The sequence below is a fragment of the Alexandromys fortis genome, unplaced genomic scaffold (assembly GCF_014885135.2).
Source record: "Alexandromys fortis isolate MF-2015 unplaced genomic scaffold, M_Fortis_MF-2015_v1.1 scaffold_175, whole genome shotgun sequence".
NCBI classification, from domain to species: Eukaryota; Metazoa; Chordata; class Mammalia; order Rodentia; family Cricetidae; genus Alexandromys; species Alexandromys fortis.
This window is the reverse complement of record NW_026068065.1, coordinates 2,641,183-2,657,209: the sequence shown is the minus strand read 5'-3', so window position 1 is coordinate 2,657,209 and position 16,027 is coordinate 2,641,183. Positions and strand designations below refer to the sequence as shown.

At 55.6% G+C, this 16,027-nt stretch overlaps 2 protein-coding genes across 3 annotated transcripts; one reads left to right on the top strand and one right to left on the bottom strand.

The window, feature by feature from the left end:
* The first annotated feature begins 1,189 nt into the window (after positions 1–1,189).
* Mical1 (microtubule associated monooxygenase, calponin and LIM domain containing 1) lies at positions 1,190–12,717 on the top strand. Its single transcript, XM_050120560.1, has 24 exons — positions 1,190–1,739; positions 3,244–3,544; positions 3,687–3,894; positions 4,210–4,314; positions 4,621–4,725; positions 4,846–5,001; positions 5,527–5,627; positions 6,301–6,558; positions 6,786–6,901; positions 7,095–7,221; positions 7,419–7,500; positions 8,000–8,144; positions 8,935–9,125; positions 9,249–9,337; positions 9,700–9,783; positions 9,899–10,055; positions 10,298–10,374; positions 10,576–10,861; positions 11,008–11,120; positions 11,366–11,479; positions 11,607–11,700; positions 11,869–11,968; positions 12,061–12,134; positions 12,447–12,717. The coding sequence occupies exons 2-24, from the start codon at positions 3,287–3,289 to the stop codon at positions 12,593–12,595; spliced, it is 3,189 nt and encodes a 1,062-aa protein (XP_049976517.1). The 5' UTR covers positions 1,190–1,739; positions 3,244–3,286; the 3' UTR covers positions 12,596–12,717.
* Positions 12,718–12,859: 142 nt separating this feature from the next.
* Smpd2 (sphingomyelin phosphodiesterase 2) lies at positions 12,860–15,951 on the bottom strand. 2 transcript variants are annotated; one of them, XM_050120546.1, is made up of 10 exons: positions 15,618–15,951; positions 15,126–15,222; positions 14,942–15,018; positions 14,587–14,680; positions 14,412–14,501; positions 14,098–14,180; positions 13,864–13,996; positions 13,678–13,782; positions 13,354–13,507; positions 12,860–13,265 (listed from the first exon to the last, which is right to left on the bottom strand). In XM_050120546.1, exons 1-10 carry the CDS (start codon positions 15,665–15,667, stop codon positions 12,889–12,891), a joined length of 1,260 nt encoding a protein of 419 aa, XP_049976503.1. In that variant the 5' UTR covers positions 15,668–15,951; the 3' UTR covers positions 12,860–12,888. The 2 variants fall into 2 exon arrangements, with proteins under 2 accessions (XP_049976503.1, XP_049976504.1); XM_050120547.1 differs by lacking the exons at positions 14,942–15,018; positions 15,126–15,222 and having other exon boundaries at positions 15,618–15,750.
* Positions 15,952–16,027: the final 76 nt, after the last annotated feature.

Below are 16,027 nucleotides of genomic sequence, written 5' to 3'. Positions count from 1 at the left end.
GAGGTGGTGTCAGGGACTTCTAGTCATGCTTGGCCTGGTGCAGGGATCTCATTCCACACAGCTCTGTGGCTCCACTGTGTGTCTTTAGCATCAGGAAAAACTAGAAGTCGGCAGGTTGTTAAGAGTCGGAGAACTCGTTCTATGATCTTTAAAAGACAGTTTTTATGGCTTGTTGTTCACAGAGTCACATAACCCTGTTCGACTTCCACCGACCGTCTCTGAGGGAAGCTGGGCTGTAAACAGGACCCAGTAAGTGGTGGCGTCCATCTGCTAATGAAAGGGAAAGGAATGGTACTAAAATCCACCTGCCCGTTTACAGGGCTCCTTTCAGAGCATTTTTACACTGTGTGTTTAAGTGTGGGTGTGTCTGAGGCTCTGCAAATGATGTCACACTCAAGAGCTAGAGTGGACCCAGCTCAGAAGCTTCCCTTGCTTCCTGAGTGTGGCCCGGCTGAATTGCCTGCCCCTCCTGGCAGAGAGTTGGCGCTTTTTCCTCTCTATTTTTCTCTCTTCTCTTCATATCAGCTGCAGCTGAGAGTGCGGGTGTTCAGGACCTGCTAGGTGTCCCACTGTCTCTGGATGAAATGTAAAATGAGAATAAATACAAACACAAAAAGACAGCCACTGAACCTTGGCTCCTGTGGTCCCTGGATCTCAAGGAGAGGGGTGTGACCATCTTTTCCTCCGTTAAGCACTGCGCTTCTGGTGTAATGATTTCACTTCCTCCTAAAGCCAGACGTGCATTAACAGTGGTAGGTTGGAATCCACAGAGGCCTGCCTATGTCTGATACCAGCTATGCCATTGGCTGTTGAATCTGTGCGGTCATGAAGCCTCTGACCTTCACTTAAATAGATTTTGTCAGCACTCATTCAATAAATGAGAACTGCTGTTTTATTAACTTTAACTAAAGCTGCTTGATTTTGGACAGTTCCTTTCCCCTTGGCTACTGTTTCATTATATACTAAATACTAAGAATTTGATTCCAAAGTTTCTCGCATTGTCAGTTTCCTGAGTCTTCATTTTAGTGCTGAACCTTGAAGATTTAGCCTCTCTCATTCTTAGTTGGTTGATTTCCCCACTGTCTCCCCCCCCCCCCTCTCTCACACACACACACACCCTTGTTCCCTTATTTTGCGTACCTGGTTTGCGGACCAGGACTTTAAGCTTTGTCCTTAGCCTGAGCCTGGGAGTCGGCTGACCTGTCCCAAGAGACAAGGACCCCGCAACTGGATCCTCAGTGGCGCCAGGGCTGTGGATTTCTTGGTGGGAGCGGTGAAGAAAGCTCAGTCATTTGGCGTCACTCTCGGACCCTGCAGCTTCAACAAACTTCTTGTGGGAGGCCTGCAGCCGCTCCCCAGCTCTCAAGTGGTTTACAGCTTGGTACCACTGGGGCGGAGTCATGCATGGTCAGTCGGGGCCCTGCTTTTCTAAGTCCCTGCCAGGCCAGACCATTTGGAGGCCCCCAGCAGCCTCGGGAGTAAGCGGAGCCACGCCCTCCAACTCCACCCTGCAGGCGTGGGCGGGGCCCAGGGCTGTCCCAAGAGGACGACTGCTGGGTAATGAGGTGCTGACAAACCTTCCGCTGTGTTCTGCCCTGGCGCTGCGGTCCAAACCCCTCGGAACTCTTCGGCTTCTGCCTCCAGACATCCCCTGCTTTTCCAGCGCCACCCCTTCCTTCGCCTTAGGCCTGGGACACCCTTCCTCCAGAAAGCAGCTCTTCCAGCCTCAGAACTGCTGGGTAAGTAAGTAGTCCAGCGGTGCCAGCGGTACTCCTTCAGGACCGCTGAGCTTGGGGTGAGGGTGAGGATGGGGGTGGGGAGCACTTCCGGGGAAATGGGCTGGTGCAGGTTGGGGAGCCACGCCTGGCTCGTTTGGCGGGTCCCCGTGCGGGCCCTGCCCAGACCAGCCCCTTTTGTGCAGACTTGGCTGTCTAGAGTGTTGCGAGCTCCTCGCCCCCATGCCCGAGGTCCAGCCAGCTAGCTCTCCATCCTTTAGACGCTCCACCCAATGGCACATCCTTTGTGCCGGTATTTCCAAGCTGGGTACCTCTTATTTCCTTTAGCAGAGGACTCTCCAACCTCCCGAGACTCCCACTTCCAAGAGGGACTTCTGCCATATCTGAAGCCCTATCCCCTCGTGTCCTAGGGAACTTCTGCCCTTTCTGAAGACCCGCTCTTGTCGTAGTGACCCGTGTCGGGCAACCTTTGCCCCTCCTGCCGCGCAGGCAATGGAGGGGCTGCTGGGGGCTGAGAGGTCGGCCCACAAGGGTCTAACGCCACTTCGACACCTAACTTACCTAGCCCCCTCCCCTACCGAGAGCAACCCATCCCCCATACTCTTCTCTTCCGGTCGTGGGAGAAAGCCCTCCTAGCGCTCCCAAGCTGCCTGTGGGCTGGAGGGAAGGAAAAGGATACAAAGGAAGGTCTTGTCTCTAGAGATTCCTAGGAGGGCACACAGGAGCGCCCGTGGGAGGGAAGCTAGGGTCGTTTAGCTGCGAGGGTCCTCGGGACGGACGAGCTCAACTGCGGTCCCCGCTCCTTCCCACAGCCCGTTGGAGCAGCCACAGGATCACAGGGGAAGTGTTTTGACCACAGTGAGTCAGAAGGTCTCGAGTCAAGACAGTCGCGACATTCTCAGGCCATTTGTGAGCACAGTTTGGTAGTGGAAAGTGGAACCTAGGCAGACAGACTGTTGCCCCTTGTCAGGAGGCAAGCGCGAGGAAAAGAACTTTGCCTTGGGTGAGAGGCACATCCCACAACCAGCGTGGCACTAAGTACGCCAAAGGGCGCTGGCTTGCCGAGACTTCGGGTGCAATGGGCGTGTGCCTATGAAGCAGCTGCAGCTGCATTGCTGTTAGCCCTCGCGGGTCTACCAGAGGGAAACCTCCACCCCACCCCACCCCCGGCAGAAACCTCCCCACGTCCTGCTTTTAAGACCTAGGGAATACCTACTACAATTCCTGTTCCCTGGGCCTCAGAGACTCCTGCGTGACGGGACAGGAGACTCCCTTAGCGTCCTTGGACCTTGTGTACCCAGGTCTTCTGAGCTTTCATTCCCAAATTTGGCGAATTTCACTGGTTAAGAGATTGCTGCTGTCTCTGGGGCAGATCATAGCCTAGGAGTGGGCTAGGAGCAGAGCCAATCAGAGGCGGACCCTGAACTCCCTTGTGACCCCAGTCTGTTCTGCTGGCTCCTCCCCTTTTCTTTTCCCTCCCTCCAGCCCCCTTCTCTTCTTTTCACAGCCTCTGGGGTTTGCCCAGCTGCTCCCCTTGTCAGGGGCCCTACATGGCTTCAACAGCCTCCACCAACCCAGCGCACGCCCACTTCGAGAGCTTTGTGCAGGCCCAGCTGTGCCAGGATGTGCTGAGCAGCTTTCGTGCGCTCTGTGACGCCCTGGGACTGGAGTCTGGTGGGGGATTGCCCCAGTACCACAAGATCAAGGCCGAGCTCAACTACTGGAGTGCCAAGTCCCTATGGGCCAAGTTGGACAAGAGGGCAAGCCATTCGGTGTACCAGCAAGGCCAGGCCTGTGCCAACACCAAGGTAGATACCTAGAGTCTGGGGGAGGGCGTGAGTAGGAGAGGGAGTCGGAAGGAAAGAGGAAGCTACACCCGCGCTCTCTCTCTCTCTCTCTCTCTCTCTCTCTCTCTCTCTCTCTCTCTCTCTCTCTCTCTCTCGTTTGCAGTGCCTGGTGGTAGGCGCTGGGCCTTGTGGGCTCCGAGCTGCTGTGGAACTGGCATTGCTAGGTGCCCGAGTAGTGCTTGTGGAAAAGCGCACCAAGTTCTCTCGGCACAATGTGCTGCACCTCTGGCCCTTCACCATTCATGACCTTCGGGCGCTTGGGGCCAAGAAGTTCTATGGACGCTTCTGTACTGGCACCCTGGACCACATCAGTAAGAACTTCATGGTGACCCTCGGGTGGGTGTGCCTAGGTCTAGAGGCAGGCCAGTGGGAGAATGCAGGGCCAGACAAGGGGCAGAGTGAACAAGAGTCATGTTAGCTGGGTGGCCTTTAAGACCCAGATCTGACCTCTGCAGAATAGACAGTGTAAGCTGCTTGGCTTCTGATCGGAGATGTTATCAAGTGTCTGTGGGGTTGTACAGCCATAGATAGACACAGTGGTTGCCAAGACCTTCTCTAGCTCTGAGCAGGCACACACCAGAGCTAGAGAAGGCATGAGTCTGTTCCTAATGGCGTCCCACTTCCAGGCATCCGACAGCTTCAGCTACTTCTCCTGAAGGTGGCGTTACTGCTGGGGGTGGAAATTCACTGGGGCATCACTTTCACCGGCCTCCAGCCTCCTTCCAGGAAGGGTAAGTACTTCTGTGCCCCTACCCACCAAAGAGAGGTCCGGGTGGGAGTCAGCTGACTGTCTTTCCTGACAGTGAGGCCTGGGCAACCCCAGCCACAGACAGCGTACAAATGGGAACAGCAAGATGAGAAAACACGGCTTTTCTCAGCTGTCCTTGGCCTCAAAGGCGTGGTCTGAAAAATAACCCTTCCCTACTTCCCAGGCTGTGGGGTCCTTTACAAAATTGTTTTGTTTCTCTAGCCTGACCTGGGAGTGTAGGGGCCCTCTGATCTCTACACCTTTGTGGCTCTCATACTCTCTGTCCCAGGGAGTGGCTGGCATGCCCAGCTCCAGCCCAGTCCCCCAGCCCAACTGGCCAACTATGAATTTGATGTCCTCATTTCGGCTGCAGGGGGTAAATTCGTCCCTGAAGGTGAGTGATCCTTTTCCTCAAAAATAATAAATAAGCTTATGAGTAAGTAAATAAACACCAGCATCCTAGGCTCCTGTGAGCCTTCCTAGAAGTGTTAGCCCTGCCTCCCCTTACCACTAGGCTTCACCATCCGAGAAATGCGTGGCAAACTGGCAATCGGCATCACAGTCAACTTTGTGAACGGGCGCACGGTGGAGGAGACGCAGGTGCCAGAGATCAGTGGTGTAGCCCGGATCTACAACCAAAAATTCTTCCAGAGCCTGCTCAAAGCCACAGGTCAGGGCCCACCCTCAAAGGCTTTCCCTGCTCTGGTTACTTTAGGATGTTTAGGAACCCCACTCTTGTCCATCCTTATGGCCTCACCAGTAAAAGAGAAAGAACTGTCCTCCAGGGACCAAACAGATGCTCACTTGGCATTATCAATCCTGGAACTGTCTCTTAAGTGCCTGGGTATTTTGCTGTGTGCTCCTTCACGCTGGAGTATAGGAATGATTTGAGCTGAAATTGGGAGTGGCACACAAGAGGATGCCATGTTTACTTTGGCTTCAAACTGCTATGCGACCAAGTGATAAAAGCCTCCCAGCTGTCACTCCACCTGACTTGCCCTCTTTGCTCCAAACTGCCAAGCCTCTTAGAGCAGGACAGATGGTTCTTGGTGCCACCAGATCTGTGTGCGGGACATCCACTGCAGCCTAAGCTGTGACTTCGGCTTTGAGGTCACCCCTGGATTGGGTGTTTAGAGAGGTATTCTCTGCAGACTCACTTGAAGACTCACCCCCTGGCCTCCACTTTGTACCGCAGGGATTGATCTGGAGAACATCGTGTACTACAAGGATGATACTCACTACTTTGTGATGACAGCCAAGAAGCAGTGCCTGCTGCGGCTGGGGGTGCTGCTCCAGGTAGGACCTGGTCCCAGGGAGGACAAGGCTGGGGGGGGATACAGTCTACCCCATCCTCTCCTGCCTCTGTCCAGGCAGTAACTGGATCTTGACATGCTCTTTCTCCCTGCATGTGTGTGGCAGTGGGAATCCTATCTGGGCTGAACTTATACGTGAGCTCCAGGACAGAAGGATGTGTCTCTTTTCCTCTGGCTGGGTGTTAATTCCCAGGGCCTAGAATGGTACCTGATGAGTGGTTAAGCGCCTATTGTGTACGGACTGAATAGATGAAATAGATGCCTTCTGTGTACTAAGTACTATACTGAGAGCTCGCTTTGTCTTTTCTCGTCGGATTTGCACAAGTTCTTTGAAAGTTGTGTGCTGTTTGTAAGTGCTGGGCAAACCAAGGCTTCGGTAATTTCAGGACGAAGTCTATGACAGCAATGATGTTGGGCTTCCTGGTAGAGCAGGGCTGGACCCTCAGCAGCAGCGAGAATGTTGAGGAAGGAACTTGAATATGACAGGCAGGCTACTGGCGTTCTCTGCCCAGCTGAGCTTTCGATTGCTGTGTAGTCTAGGCAACCTCAGCATGTGCACCTTCTATGCTGTAGGTCAGTCCCCTGTAAAGTGGCGTGGAGCTGAGCCTGCCGCTCTGCTCTCAGGAGTCTCAGGTTCTGATCTCTTGGCTCTGTAGGACTTGCCGGACACTGATCAGCTGCTGGGCAGTGCCAATGTGGTACCCGAGGCTCTGCAGTGCTTTGCCAGGGCAGCTGCTGATTTTGCCACACATGGCAAGCTTGGGAACCTGGAGTTTGCTCGGGATGCGCGCGGGCGGCCTGATGTTGCCGCCTTTGACTTCACCAGCATGATGCGGGCGGAGAGTGCCGCGCGTGTGCAAGAAAAGCATGGCGCCCGCCTACTGCTGGGACTGGTGGGGGACTGCCTGGTGGAGGTGAGCATTCCAGGGGGTCTAGGGATCCCGTGGTTGGGGAAGAAGCTCTCTTATGGGAGAGTAGAAAATCTGCTTGGTTTGGGGAGGAGCTTAGGGGCTACTTGGCGGAGGTGAAAGCTGTCTGGAGTGGAAAAGGAACATCCTCCCCCAAACCTTGGAGATCCCTGGGCTTGGGACATAGCCATTGGATTCTCATTGAGTTGTTTCCTATTCCTCCCACCCTGCAGCCCTTCTGGCCTCTGGGCACTGGAGTGGCCCGAGGCTTCTTGGCAGCCTTCGACGCAGCCTGGATGGTGAAGCGGTGGGCAGAGGGTGCCAAGCCCCTAGAGGTGTTGGCTGAACGGTGAGGCCTGAGTTCCGAGACTAGTGCAGGCAGGGCAGACATGATCTGGGAGAAGGGTCAGGAAGAGGGGGCAGGAGATACTGATGGAATGGATGGAGGCATGGGACTACGAGAAAGACCTGACAGTTCCCGAGGGGCAAGTGCTGACAGCTTCCCTCGTGTTTGTGCCACTGCCTTCCACCGCCACCCCTAGTGAGAGCTTGTACCAGCTTCTATCACAAACGTCCCCAGAGAATATGCATCGAAATGTAGCCCAGTATGGGTTGGACCCTGCCACCCGATACCCCAACCTGAACCTCCGGGCTGTAACCCCCAATCAGGTCAGACTCGCCATCCTGCCCTCCTACCCATCTTCCCAAATCAACTCCTTTCCCCATGCCAGGCCTTCCCTACGCAGTTGCTGTCCCAGGGCGGGGGGTTGGGGGGAGTCTGTCAGTCTCACCATAGTTAGGCTCCTCCCCTTGGGCTGAAGGGGTGGGTGGTCCTCTGCCTTGGAACTGAGGAGAAGCTGCCTTAGGTGCAAGACCTGTATGACGTGGTGGACAAGGAGCATGTGCCGAGGAGGAATGACAAGCCGGATGGGGGGAAGGTGACCACAGGTGAGCAGGCCTGCCCCCGGGTCGCGAGGCAGTCAGCATGCTGCAGGGTCAGGATGGAGCCCTACCCTGGAAAGCATGTTTTGTGGATGCTTTGGGGCTCAGTGGGGGTAGGGTGGGGTGGGGTGGAGGGGCTGCAGAGGTGGGCAGCAGCTGTGTGCCAGTATGGAAGCAGCTCAGTAGTTTCCACCGCCATGGCGCCAGTGGTGCTGAGCAGCCACAGCTGGGCCGTGCTGTTCCAGCTGTCCCGCCCACAGCTTCCAACCAGCAGTGGGTGTAAGCCCGAGCCACCTGTTCTTTGAGCCCGAGCTCTGTTTCCTCTCTGGCTTTTACGTGGCTACAATGATCATTCTTTATTTGTTGCCCAACTGTATGTCGAGAAGGGAGTTTTAAATAGAATGGGGAAGGAGGAGGTTCTGCTCAGCTTGAGTCGGGCAGTCCGGTCCTTGTACGCCCAGCAGCAGGTGTGGGCCTTGGGTACAGCGCGGCTCTGCTCTCCTAGGGTCAGCGGGCACTGACGAGCTCCTGCACTGGTGTCAGGAGCAGACAGCTGGGTTTCCTGGGGTCCATGTCACCGACTTTTCTTCCTCGTGGACCGACGGACGAGCTCTGTGTGCCCTGGTGCACCGCCTACAGCCTGGCCTGCTGTGAGTCGTGCCTCTCTCCTGTGCCCAGCCCTCCCCCATACTGCATGGTAGGAAGATGCTGTGCAGGCGTTGGCAGCCCAGTGAGCCCCTGCTGCACCTGTCACATCACCTCCCAGAGGTGGTGTTCCAGCCTGGCAGAGGCTGCTAGAATCCACTACATCCAGAGAGAAAAGTCAGAAGCCATGGAAGACTGGGATGCAGTGCAGTGGTAGGGCATGCTTGCTTAGCATGAGTGAACTCCTGGTTCAGTCCAATACACACACGCGCACGCACACACACACGCACACACCTGTTAGGTGTGATGACAAGCAACTATGATCAAAAGCACTTAGAAGCAGAAGCAGGCAGATCACTGTAAATTTAAGGCCCATCTTTTAGCTACACAGTACCAGTCTAGACCTGCCAAAACCCCCACTCACCTTCCCAAATCAACTTCCTTCCCTAAGCCTAGCCATCCCTGTCCCTGCTGCTCCTAGTGGTCCGTTCTACCACAGGAGGCTCCTCCCTGTGGGGGTAAGGGGCTGAGTAGTCAGCTTCTTTGAGATAAAGAGGGGCTGCCTTAGGTATGTGTGTACAACATGTGGCCTAGGAGCCTGTGCAAGGGAATAGGGACGGGAGGGGGGAACTACACACAAAAAAAGGCATGGTATACATAACCACCAACACAACAGCCTTCGTGCCCTCACCTCCCTTAGCTAGTTCTCACCTCCTGCTCCTAGCTTCCCTCCCTGCCCCCCTCAGCGGAGCCAGGTTTGTGTCTCTCATTGGCCTCTCATCCGATGTTCCACAGGGAACCCTCAGAGCTTCAGGGCATGGGAGCTCTAGAAGCCACTGCCTGGGCACTGAAGGTGGCAGAACACGGGTTGGGCATCACCCCAGTGCTGTCTGCGCAGGCAGTAGTGGCAGGCAGTGACCCACTGGGCCTCATTGCCTACCTCAGCCACTTCCACGGTGTCTTCAAGAACATGCCTCACAGCTCAGGTGAGTTAGGGTAAGTGGGCAGGATGGAGAGGGAGCGGGTGGGAAGGGCTTGTAGAAGGGCCCGCCTAGGTGGAGGGCTGGGATATAAAGGTAGGGGTGCTGACAGCTGGACTCTGCTGGCAGGCCCTGTCAACCATGCTTCTTCTGGGACCTCCAGTGCTATACTTTTCCTTGGCAAACTCCAGAGGACCCTACAACGGACCCGGGCCAAGGTGAGGATTCTAAACAGGGTTGAGGCTGGAGAAGGGGTACCCAGGGAGGTTCCAGGTATGGTAGAGAATACATTTTAAATGAGGGGAGGTGAGAGCTGGGATTGTGTTCTGTTCACAGCTTTAGGACCTGTCATAGGACCACAGGGAGGAAGCTAGTGACAAGAAGCTTCCTTTGCAGGTCACTGCAAACATAGGACAGGCCGACACTCTGCTCTGTCCTGTTTCCTGTGACTTGCCCTCCATTGTTGGTTCTACAGTCCGTGTCCCTGTCTCGCTGTCTGGTCTTACTCCCTTCCCTTCCAGCCTTTCTGTCTGTACACATCCACTCCCCTGCTCACGCTACCTGGGCATTCCCTCCTTAGGGAGAGGCTGAGACTTCAAGTACTGAGGGGTCCCCTGTCTTTGAGCCCAGTATACCCCCAGCACTGCCATCCAAACCCAAGGAGGTAAGATCTGGAGCCATCTGCAAACCTCTGAGGGTGGGGGAGGGCTACAGAGAGTGGAAGGCCTTGGCGCCTGGCTCTGGGTGCAGCTGATCCCTTATCCTGGGGCTCTCTTCAGGCTGGAGCTGAGGATCTTTGTGAACTCTGTGGGAAGCACCTCTACATACTGGAACGCTTCTGTGTGGATGGCCACTTCTTCCACCGGGGCTGCTTCCGCTGCCATACCTGTGAGGCCACGCTGTGGCCTGGCGGCTATGGGCAATATCCAGGAGATGGTAGGTGGGCCTGGGAGATGCTACAGGGACTTCCAACTTGGTGCATTTTTCGGGACAAGGAGCTTGGGGGGAGGGAAGGCGGAGGGGAGGGCTGGACAATAGGTAGGAACAGTTTCTCAACTCCCTCCGAAGCTTTAGGTGTGGAGTCCTAAGAAATCCACTGCAAGCTAGTCTTGTTGCCTCTGCCTTCTTTCTGAGTACCTAGCAGCGGGCTGATGTCTGGTCTCTTCTACCCTTGCCAGGACATTTCTACTGTCTCCAGCACCTGCCCCAGGAGGACCAAACAGAAGCTGACAACAGTGAAAGTCCAGAGAACCAGGTTAATACAAATACACAAAAACAGTCGTCTGTGTAATGGGATATGGGAAGAGGCAGGTCTCCCCAGATCAGTAGTAGACTTTGCTGGTGGCAGTAAATGGATGCTGTCCTCCACTGAAGGACAGATACATCTATCCAGCGCACTGCCTGACAATGTCCACTAGATGGGGCCCACGACCTGACCAGATGGTGGCTTTTCCAGGAGCTCCCTACACCAGATGACAACAGCGTGCAGTCAGACTCCTCACCTCCTGTACCTCCTGTACCTCCTGTCGAGAGGCTCAGCCCTATCCCAAGCCCCAGCCAGCCTACCCGACGGCTTATCCGCCTCTCCAGCTCAGAACGCCTGCGGCTGTCCTCCTTGAACATCATCCCTGACCCAGGAACAGAGCCTCCACCCAAGCCCCCACGAAGCTGCTCAGCCTTGGCCCGCCAGGCTCTGGAGGGCAGCTTTGTGGGCTGGGGTGTGCCAGTCCAAACACTGCAAGGTAAGTGCGCTCCCTACAGATGTGCTTATCTGGGAGGCTGCGGGGAGGAGGGGTATGAGAATTTCTGCCATGGGGATTCTGGAAAATAGAAACACAGGCCACTGGACTCCAGACTCCCAAGCCATATCTCCCTCTCCTCCATACAGTTCCTCAAGCCATGGAGAAGGCAGAAGAAAGTCCCTTTTCCAATGAGGAGGAGGAAGAGGAAGAAGAGGAGGAAGAGGAGGAAGAAGTACCTTTGGAGCCAGACTTAGAGCAGGTGAGTGGCAGGAAGCCAGCTGTCTACTCTGTTGAGCCAGGAAACATCTGCCAGGTATTTTCCACCCCTCACCATGAAGCACCAGTAGCCGGCATCCTCCTCCTGGCGTGTCTTCTAACCCCGTCTGTCTGACTTGCCTCTAAGTGTCTTATTTGCTTATTTCCATCCCAACGTTCCACCCGTCCAGTTTCCTCCATTCCTAACCGGGGTCTGGCCTTACTGCTGACGGGCCTAACCTCCCACAGACTCTGCAGACCTTTGCTAAGAACTCCGGCGCTATGACTAAGTACCCGACGTGGTATCGAACCCTCATGCGGCGTGCTAAAGAGGAGGAGATGAAGAGGTTTTGCAAGGCCCAGGTGAGCCCTAGAGCCCCAGAGCCCCAGGCATCCTGAGAGCTTGGGTGGGATCAGAGCTGTCAAGTGCAGAGTGTCTCCAGTGCTCTGTTCTGGAGCAGTCTGGGGCATCCTGTCCTAAAATCCGCAGGCCATCCAGCGAAGACTAAATGAGATAGAGGCTGCTCTGAGGGAGCTGGAGACCGAAGGCATGGAGGTGGAGATGGCTTTGAGAAGGCAGAGCAGTGAGTAGAGATGGGAGAGCAGAATCCTGCCCCGTGTCTGTCTGGGTTCTGGCAGCGTGTTCAGCCCTCAGCAGTCCCTGGGGCTGGTGGCTGTGCCACACGGCTGACACCCAGAACAGCCTATTTCCACTGCATCCTGTCCCCTCCATTCCTTTTCTTTCCTATCAGGCTCTCCAGAAGAGGAGAAGAAACTCTGGGTAGAGCAGCTGCTCCAGCTCATCAAGGAGAAAAACAACCTAGTGACGGAAGAGGCTGAACTCATGATCACGTAAGGCCAAGGGGTGGTGGCGTATGGGAGCCAGGTCCTGTCCCTGTGCGGACCCTGCTTAGCTGTGCTTCTGTTCTCTCTGGTCTCTGCAGGGTCCAGGAGCTGGATCTGGAGGAGAAGCAGTGGCAGCTGGACCAGGAGTTGCGAGGCTACATGAACCGGGAAGGTCTATAAGCTATCTCATGACCTTGGGCACTGACCAAGTAACAGTTCTCTGGCCTCTGGCTTGCTGAGACAATTCAGGAGGAAGCCAAAGGCCTCCGGTCTCCCCCCAGTCAGGGCTACGCAATTGGCTTTTGTGTAGTACTTCCTTCCCCACTGGTGCCAACGAACACTAGGAAACCACCACCAGGCAAACCTCACTTTAAGTCTCAACAAATGCAGCCTGGAATGTAGAAACCAGGCTAAGTTAGCTTGATCATCTCTTCAAGATCCCTGCCTAGGTCCCTGTTCTCTAAGCCTCCTCTTTTCCCTCCAGAAACCCTGAAGACAGAGGCCGATCGTCAGTCTGAGGACCAGGTCCTGAGGAAGCTGTTGGATGTAGTGAACCAGCGGGATGCCCTTATCCGCTTGCAGGAAGAACGAAGGCTCAGTGAGATGGCTTCAGAGACAGGGACCCAGGGCTAAAAGGTGGTTAGCCACATGCCTGCTTCCCTGCCCTGGAAGCAAGACATCATCCAAGGCAGTGCCTCTGCCATCTGGACTACCTCGCCTGGGGCTTCTTTTAAAATAAAGTATTATGGCCATGAGTGGTGCTTCTGTTATGTTCAGGTAGGAGACAGGAATGTGCTAGGAAGGCAGGATAATGAGCCAATGCCCTGGCGTCCACAGGGTGACAAGCCCGCTGACCCTCAGTTCCCATCACTGCCTCCACAAGGAACAAGGCAGAACCACGAGGGTGTGTCAAGCTTTATTGTTCTTCAGCTCTGTCTGCCTCCTGCTGCCAGCAGTGGGGCTAGGTGAGGCTCTGAGCCATGGTCCTGGGTCTCCCTTTCCTTTCTAAGAACATGATGGAGCTCAGCCTGGACCCGGCACAAGCCTTTGACCTCCTGCATGTGGAAGATGTAGACTGTGCCTGCTACCAGCACCAGCCCCACGCTGGGTGTCCAGAGCAGTATGGCCACTTCCCTGGCCCCTTCTCCTAGAGCCAGGATACACAGCAACGACAAGAGGAATAGCCCGCAGACAGTCACATAGCCAGCAAGTTCCGCCCACCAGTGAGCTTGTTTAACACCTAGCTCCAGCTCTGTCCACTCGTCCCTTAGCACACTGGTCAGTGCTGAACTTTCAGGGGGTCCTAGAACAAGGAAGAACAGTAGGGCAGGGTCAGAATGGAGGCTGGAGTTGCCTTGAGGTAAAAAGGGGCAAGGGGAAAGCTGACTCACCCTGGGTAGGATAGGGGTCTTCCTGAGGGGGGCTGTGCTTCACATACAAAGTGGCCATGAGGGCCTCATGATCAGAGAGGGGAGTGCTACTGTTGGGGTCACAGCCTGTAGTGGTTTTCAGAGTCTTACAGTAGATGTAACACCCAGAGACTGCCTAGGAAGAGCAAGGACAGAGAGAAGCTTAAGCTCTCCAGAGAACCAGGTACCAGAAACTCTTCCCCAGCCATTGGTGGCCCAAGACTCTATCAGCTGAACTACAGCACATCATGGGCTGGTGACCGAGGAAGAGAATGGAGAAAGGCATGCTGGGGGTAAGGGCCTGACCTTGTAAAGCACATAGTCAATGCGGATACCAAGTGGAAACGGTCCCAGGTCCTGCTGGCTGACATAGCAGTTTGTGGGTACCATGGTACAGCCGGATTCAGAGCCCTAGGCAAACAGGTGGGTAGGACATTGTGAGGCAGGAGATTGAAACAAGCGTGGTGGAAACAATCAGACAGGGCCTCTCACCTTAAAGTCCTGAGTCTCTACATAGGCATCACGAAGCCCTGTCCACTCCTTCAGCAGGCAGCAGCCCAGGTCTTTGGGGTGCATGTTGAGGTCCCCACACAAGAGAACCACATCTGCACTCTTGGAGGTGTGGCTACGGGAGGGGAGCAGAGCCATGAGGAGGAGAGCATTACTCTGCCACCCTTCAACCCAAGTCCCCACCGCACTGCCCCCATCAAGCCCAGGCTCACACACTGGATGAACTGGGCCAGTTCCCAAGCTTGGGCCACCCGGTGCGCTAGGTAGATGTCTTTCTGCCGACAGTACTCAGCGTGGAGCTAGAGTGGAAGAGGTGAGATTACAGATAAGGTTAAGGCCCCGGAGGTTGTCTAGATCAGCCCTGAATCTGTCACTGGGCTGAGCTGAACACAGAACCAGTGACCCTTGCCCCGCTGCCACCCTCTGATGCCCTGCCTCACCCCAGGCAACAGAGCTAGTGGCATCTCTTCACCACAGCACAGGGCTGCCTGGCCCAGAACCTACACCTACACCTGGCTGGCTTCACTCACGTGGGTCACGTAGGCATTGAGCACCATTCCATTCAGATGGAGCACCAGCAGCCCCACAGCCTTCCCACAGAACCAGTCTCCATGACAGACCTGCAGGCCAAAGACAGAGATACTCAGCACTGCCACCTTCCTTCTGCCTAAGGCCCTGGGAGGGAGGTAGTGGGGAGACCCTCACCATGTAGGGGTAGCCATTGAGAGTGTAGACATGCTGGAGAATTTCCTGGATTGGGTGTCTGGAGAACACACAGAGGCCGCTGCCGATGAGCCCGCTGAAAAGCAAGTCTTGCTTAGCAACTGGAAAAACAAGGAGGGAGATACCCAGCCCTCTTCCGCCCCTTGTCTCCCAGCTCTGATCAGCAACTTTTCTCTCTTCTGCTAAGATCAGCCCCAGAGCAAAGCTTAGGACAGCAGCCCTAGCAAGAGGATGCGGGGGACAGCCCAAGAGGAAGAGGGTGAAGGGTGCAAGCAAGAATACGGGAGAGCCAAGAGCTTCGTGGTCTAACAGGCCCCAGCCACAGACGGTGGTTCACCTTCTGAAGTAGTGTGCATCTGGGTAGGTGAGCGATAGCTTTCGCCTTAGGTACTGGAAGTCCTGCTCACTCCACACCTGAGGACAAAGGTGAGGATGCTTGCTTGGACTTCATCCCAGAGAGAAAGAGGCCCCCAGCGCCCCCTGCTGCCCTTCTCCCAGCCTGGCCTTCCCTTCAACCTCACCTCCTGCAATAGAGCCAGGTCGAAGCTTTCCAAGTTCAGAAAGTCGGCCAAGCGCTTCATGCGGTCGGCCCTATGCTTGCTCAAGTATGGGATGTCCCTAAAAAAGGAGAAGAGCCAGGGGTCCGGAGAGATGGGTCAGCGGTTAAGAGCACACTGGCTGCTCTTCCAAGGTACATGGATTCAATTCCAATTCCCGGCACCAACATGACAGTTCACAACTGTCTGTAACTCCAGTACCACAGATATACATGCACGCAAAATACCAATGCACATCAAATAAAAATAAATGAATTTTCTTTAAAAAGAGAGAGAGAGAAGGGCCAGGCTCGGGAAGATGACTGCTGCCACCACCCGAGCGGCTCTGGGTGATGTGGACGTTGGCTCGAGAAAGACAGGGTCAAGGCTGAAGAAGGCCTGTTTCTTTCCTAAGCATTTGAGGGTAAGGACAGGAAGGTGGCCCCGAGGCCATAGCCCTCGCCTGGGCGCACTTACCAGCAGTTGAGGTTAAAAACCCTCAGCCGGAGAGAGAAGTTGGGCTTCATGGCTGGGTGCTTCGGGCCACCGGCGGCGAGGCTGACGGAGCGCACAGGTGGCCGGCCTTGTCCCGTGCTGCACAGTCCCTCGAACTCGAGCTGGGGGCGACTCCCGCGTTACCGGGACAACAGGCCGTCCGCCAACCCGGAAAGGAGGTCGAAAGCAAATTCCGGGCGGGCTGCGCGAGACTGCCGGCAGTCCCGGGAGGGTCCCGTGGGGACCGCTCCAAGCAGTTCGGGCCCTCGGCGGGTTCCCGGCACCGCGGCCTACGGGTTCCTGGCTCGGCCCTGGCCCCAGCAACAGGCTCAAAGTTGATGCGAGGCCCCGCCTACGCCAGCCGCTCAGGCCCGCCCCTTGCGGGCGTTGGG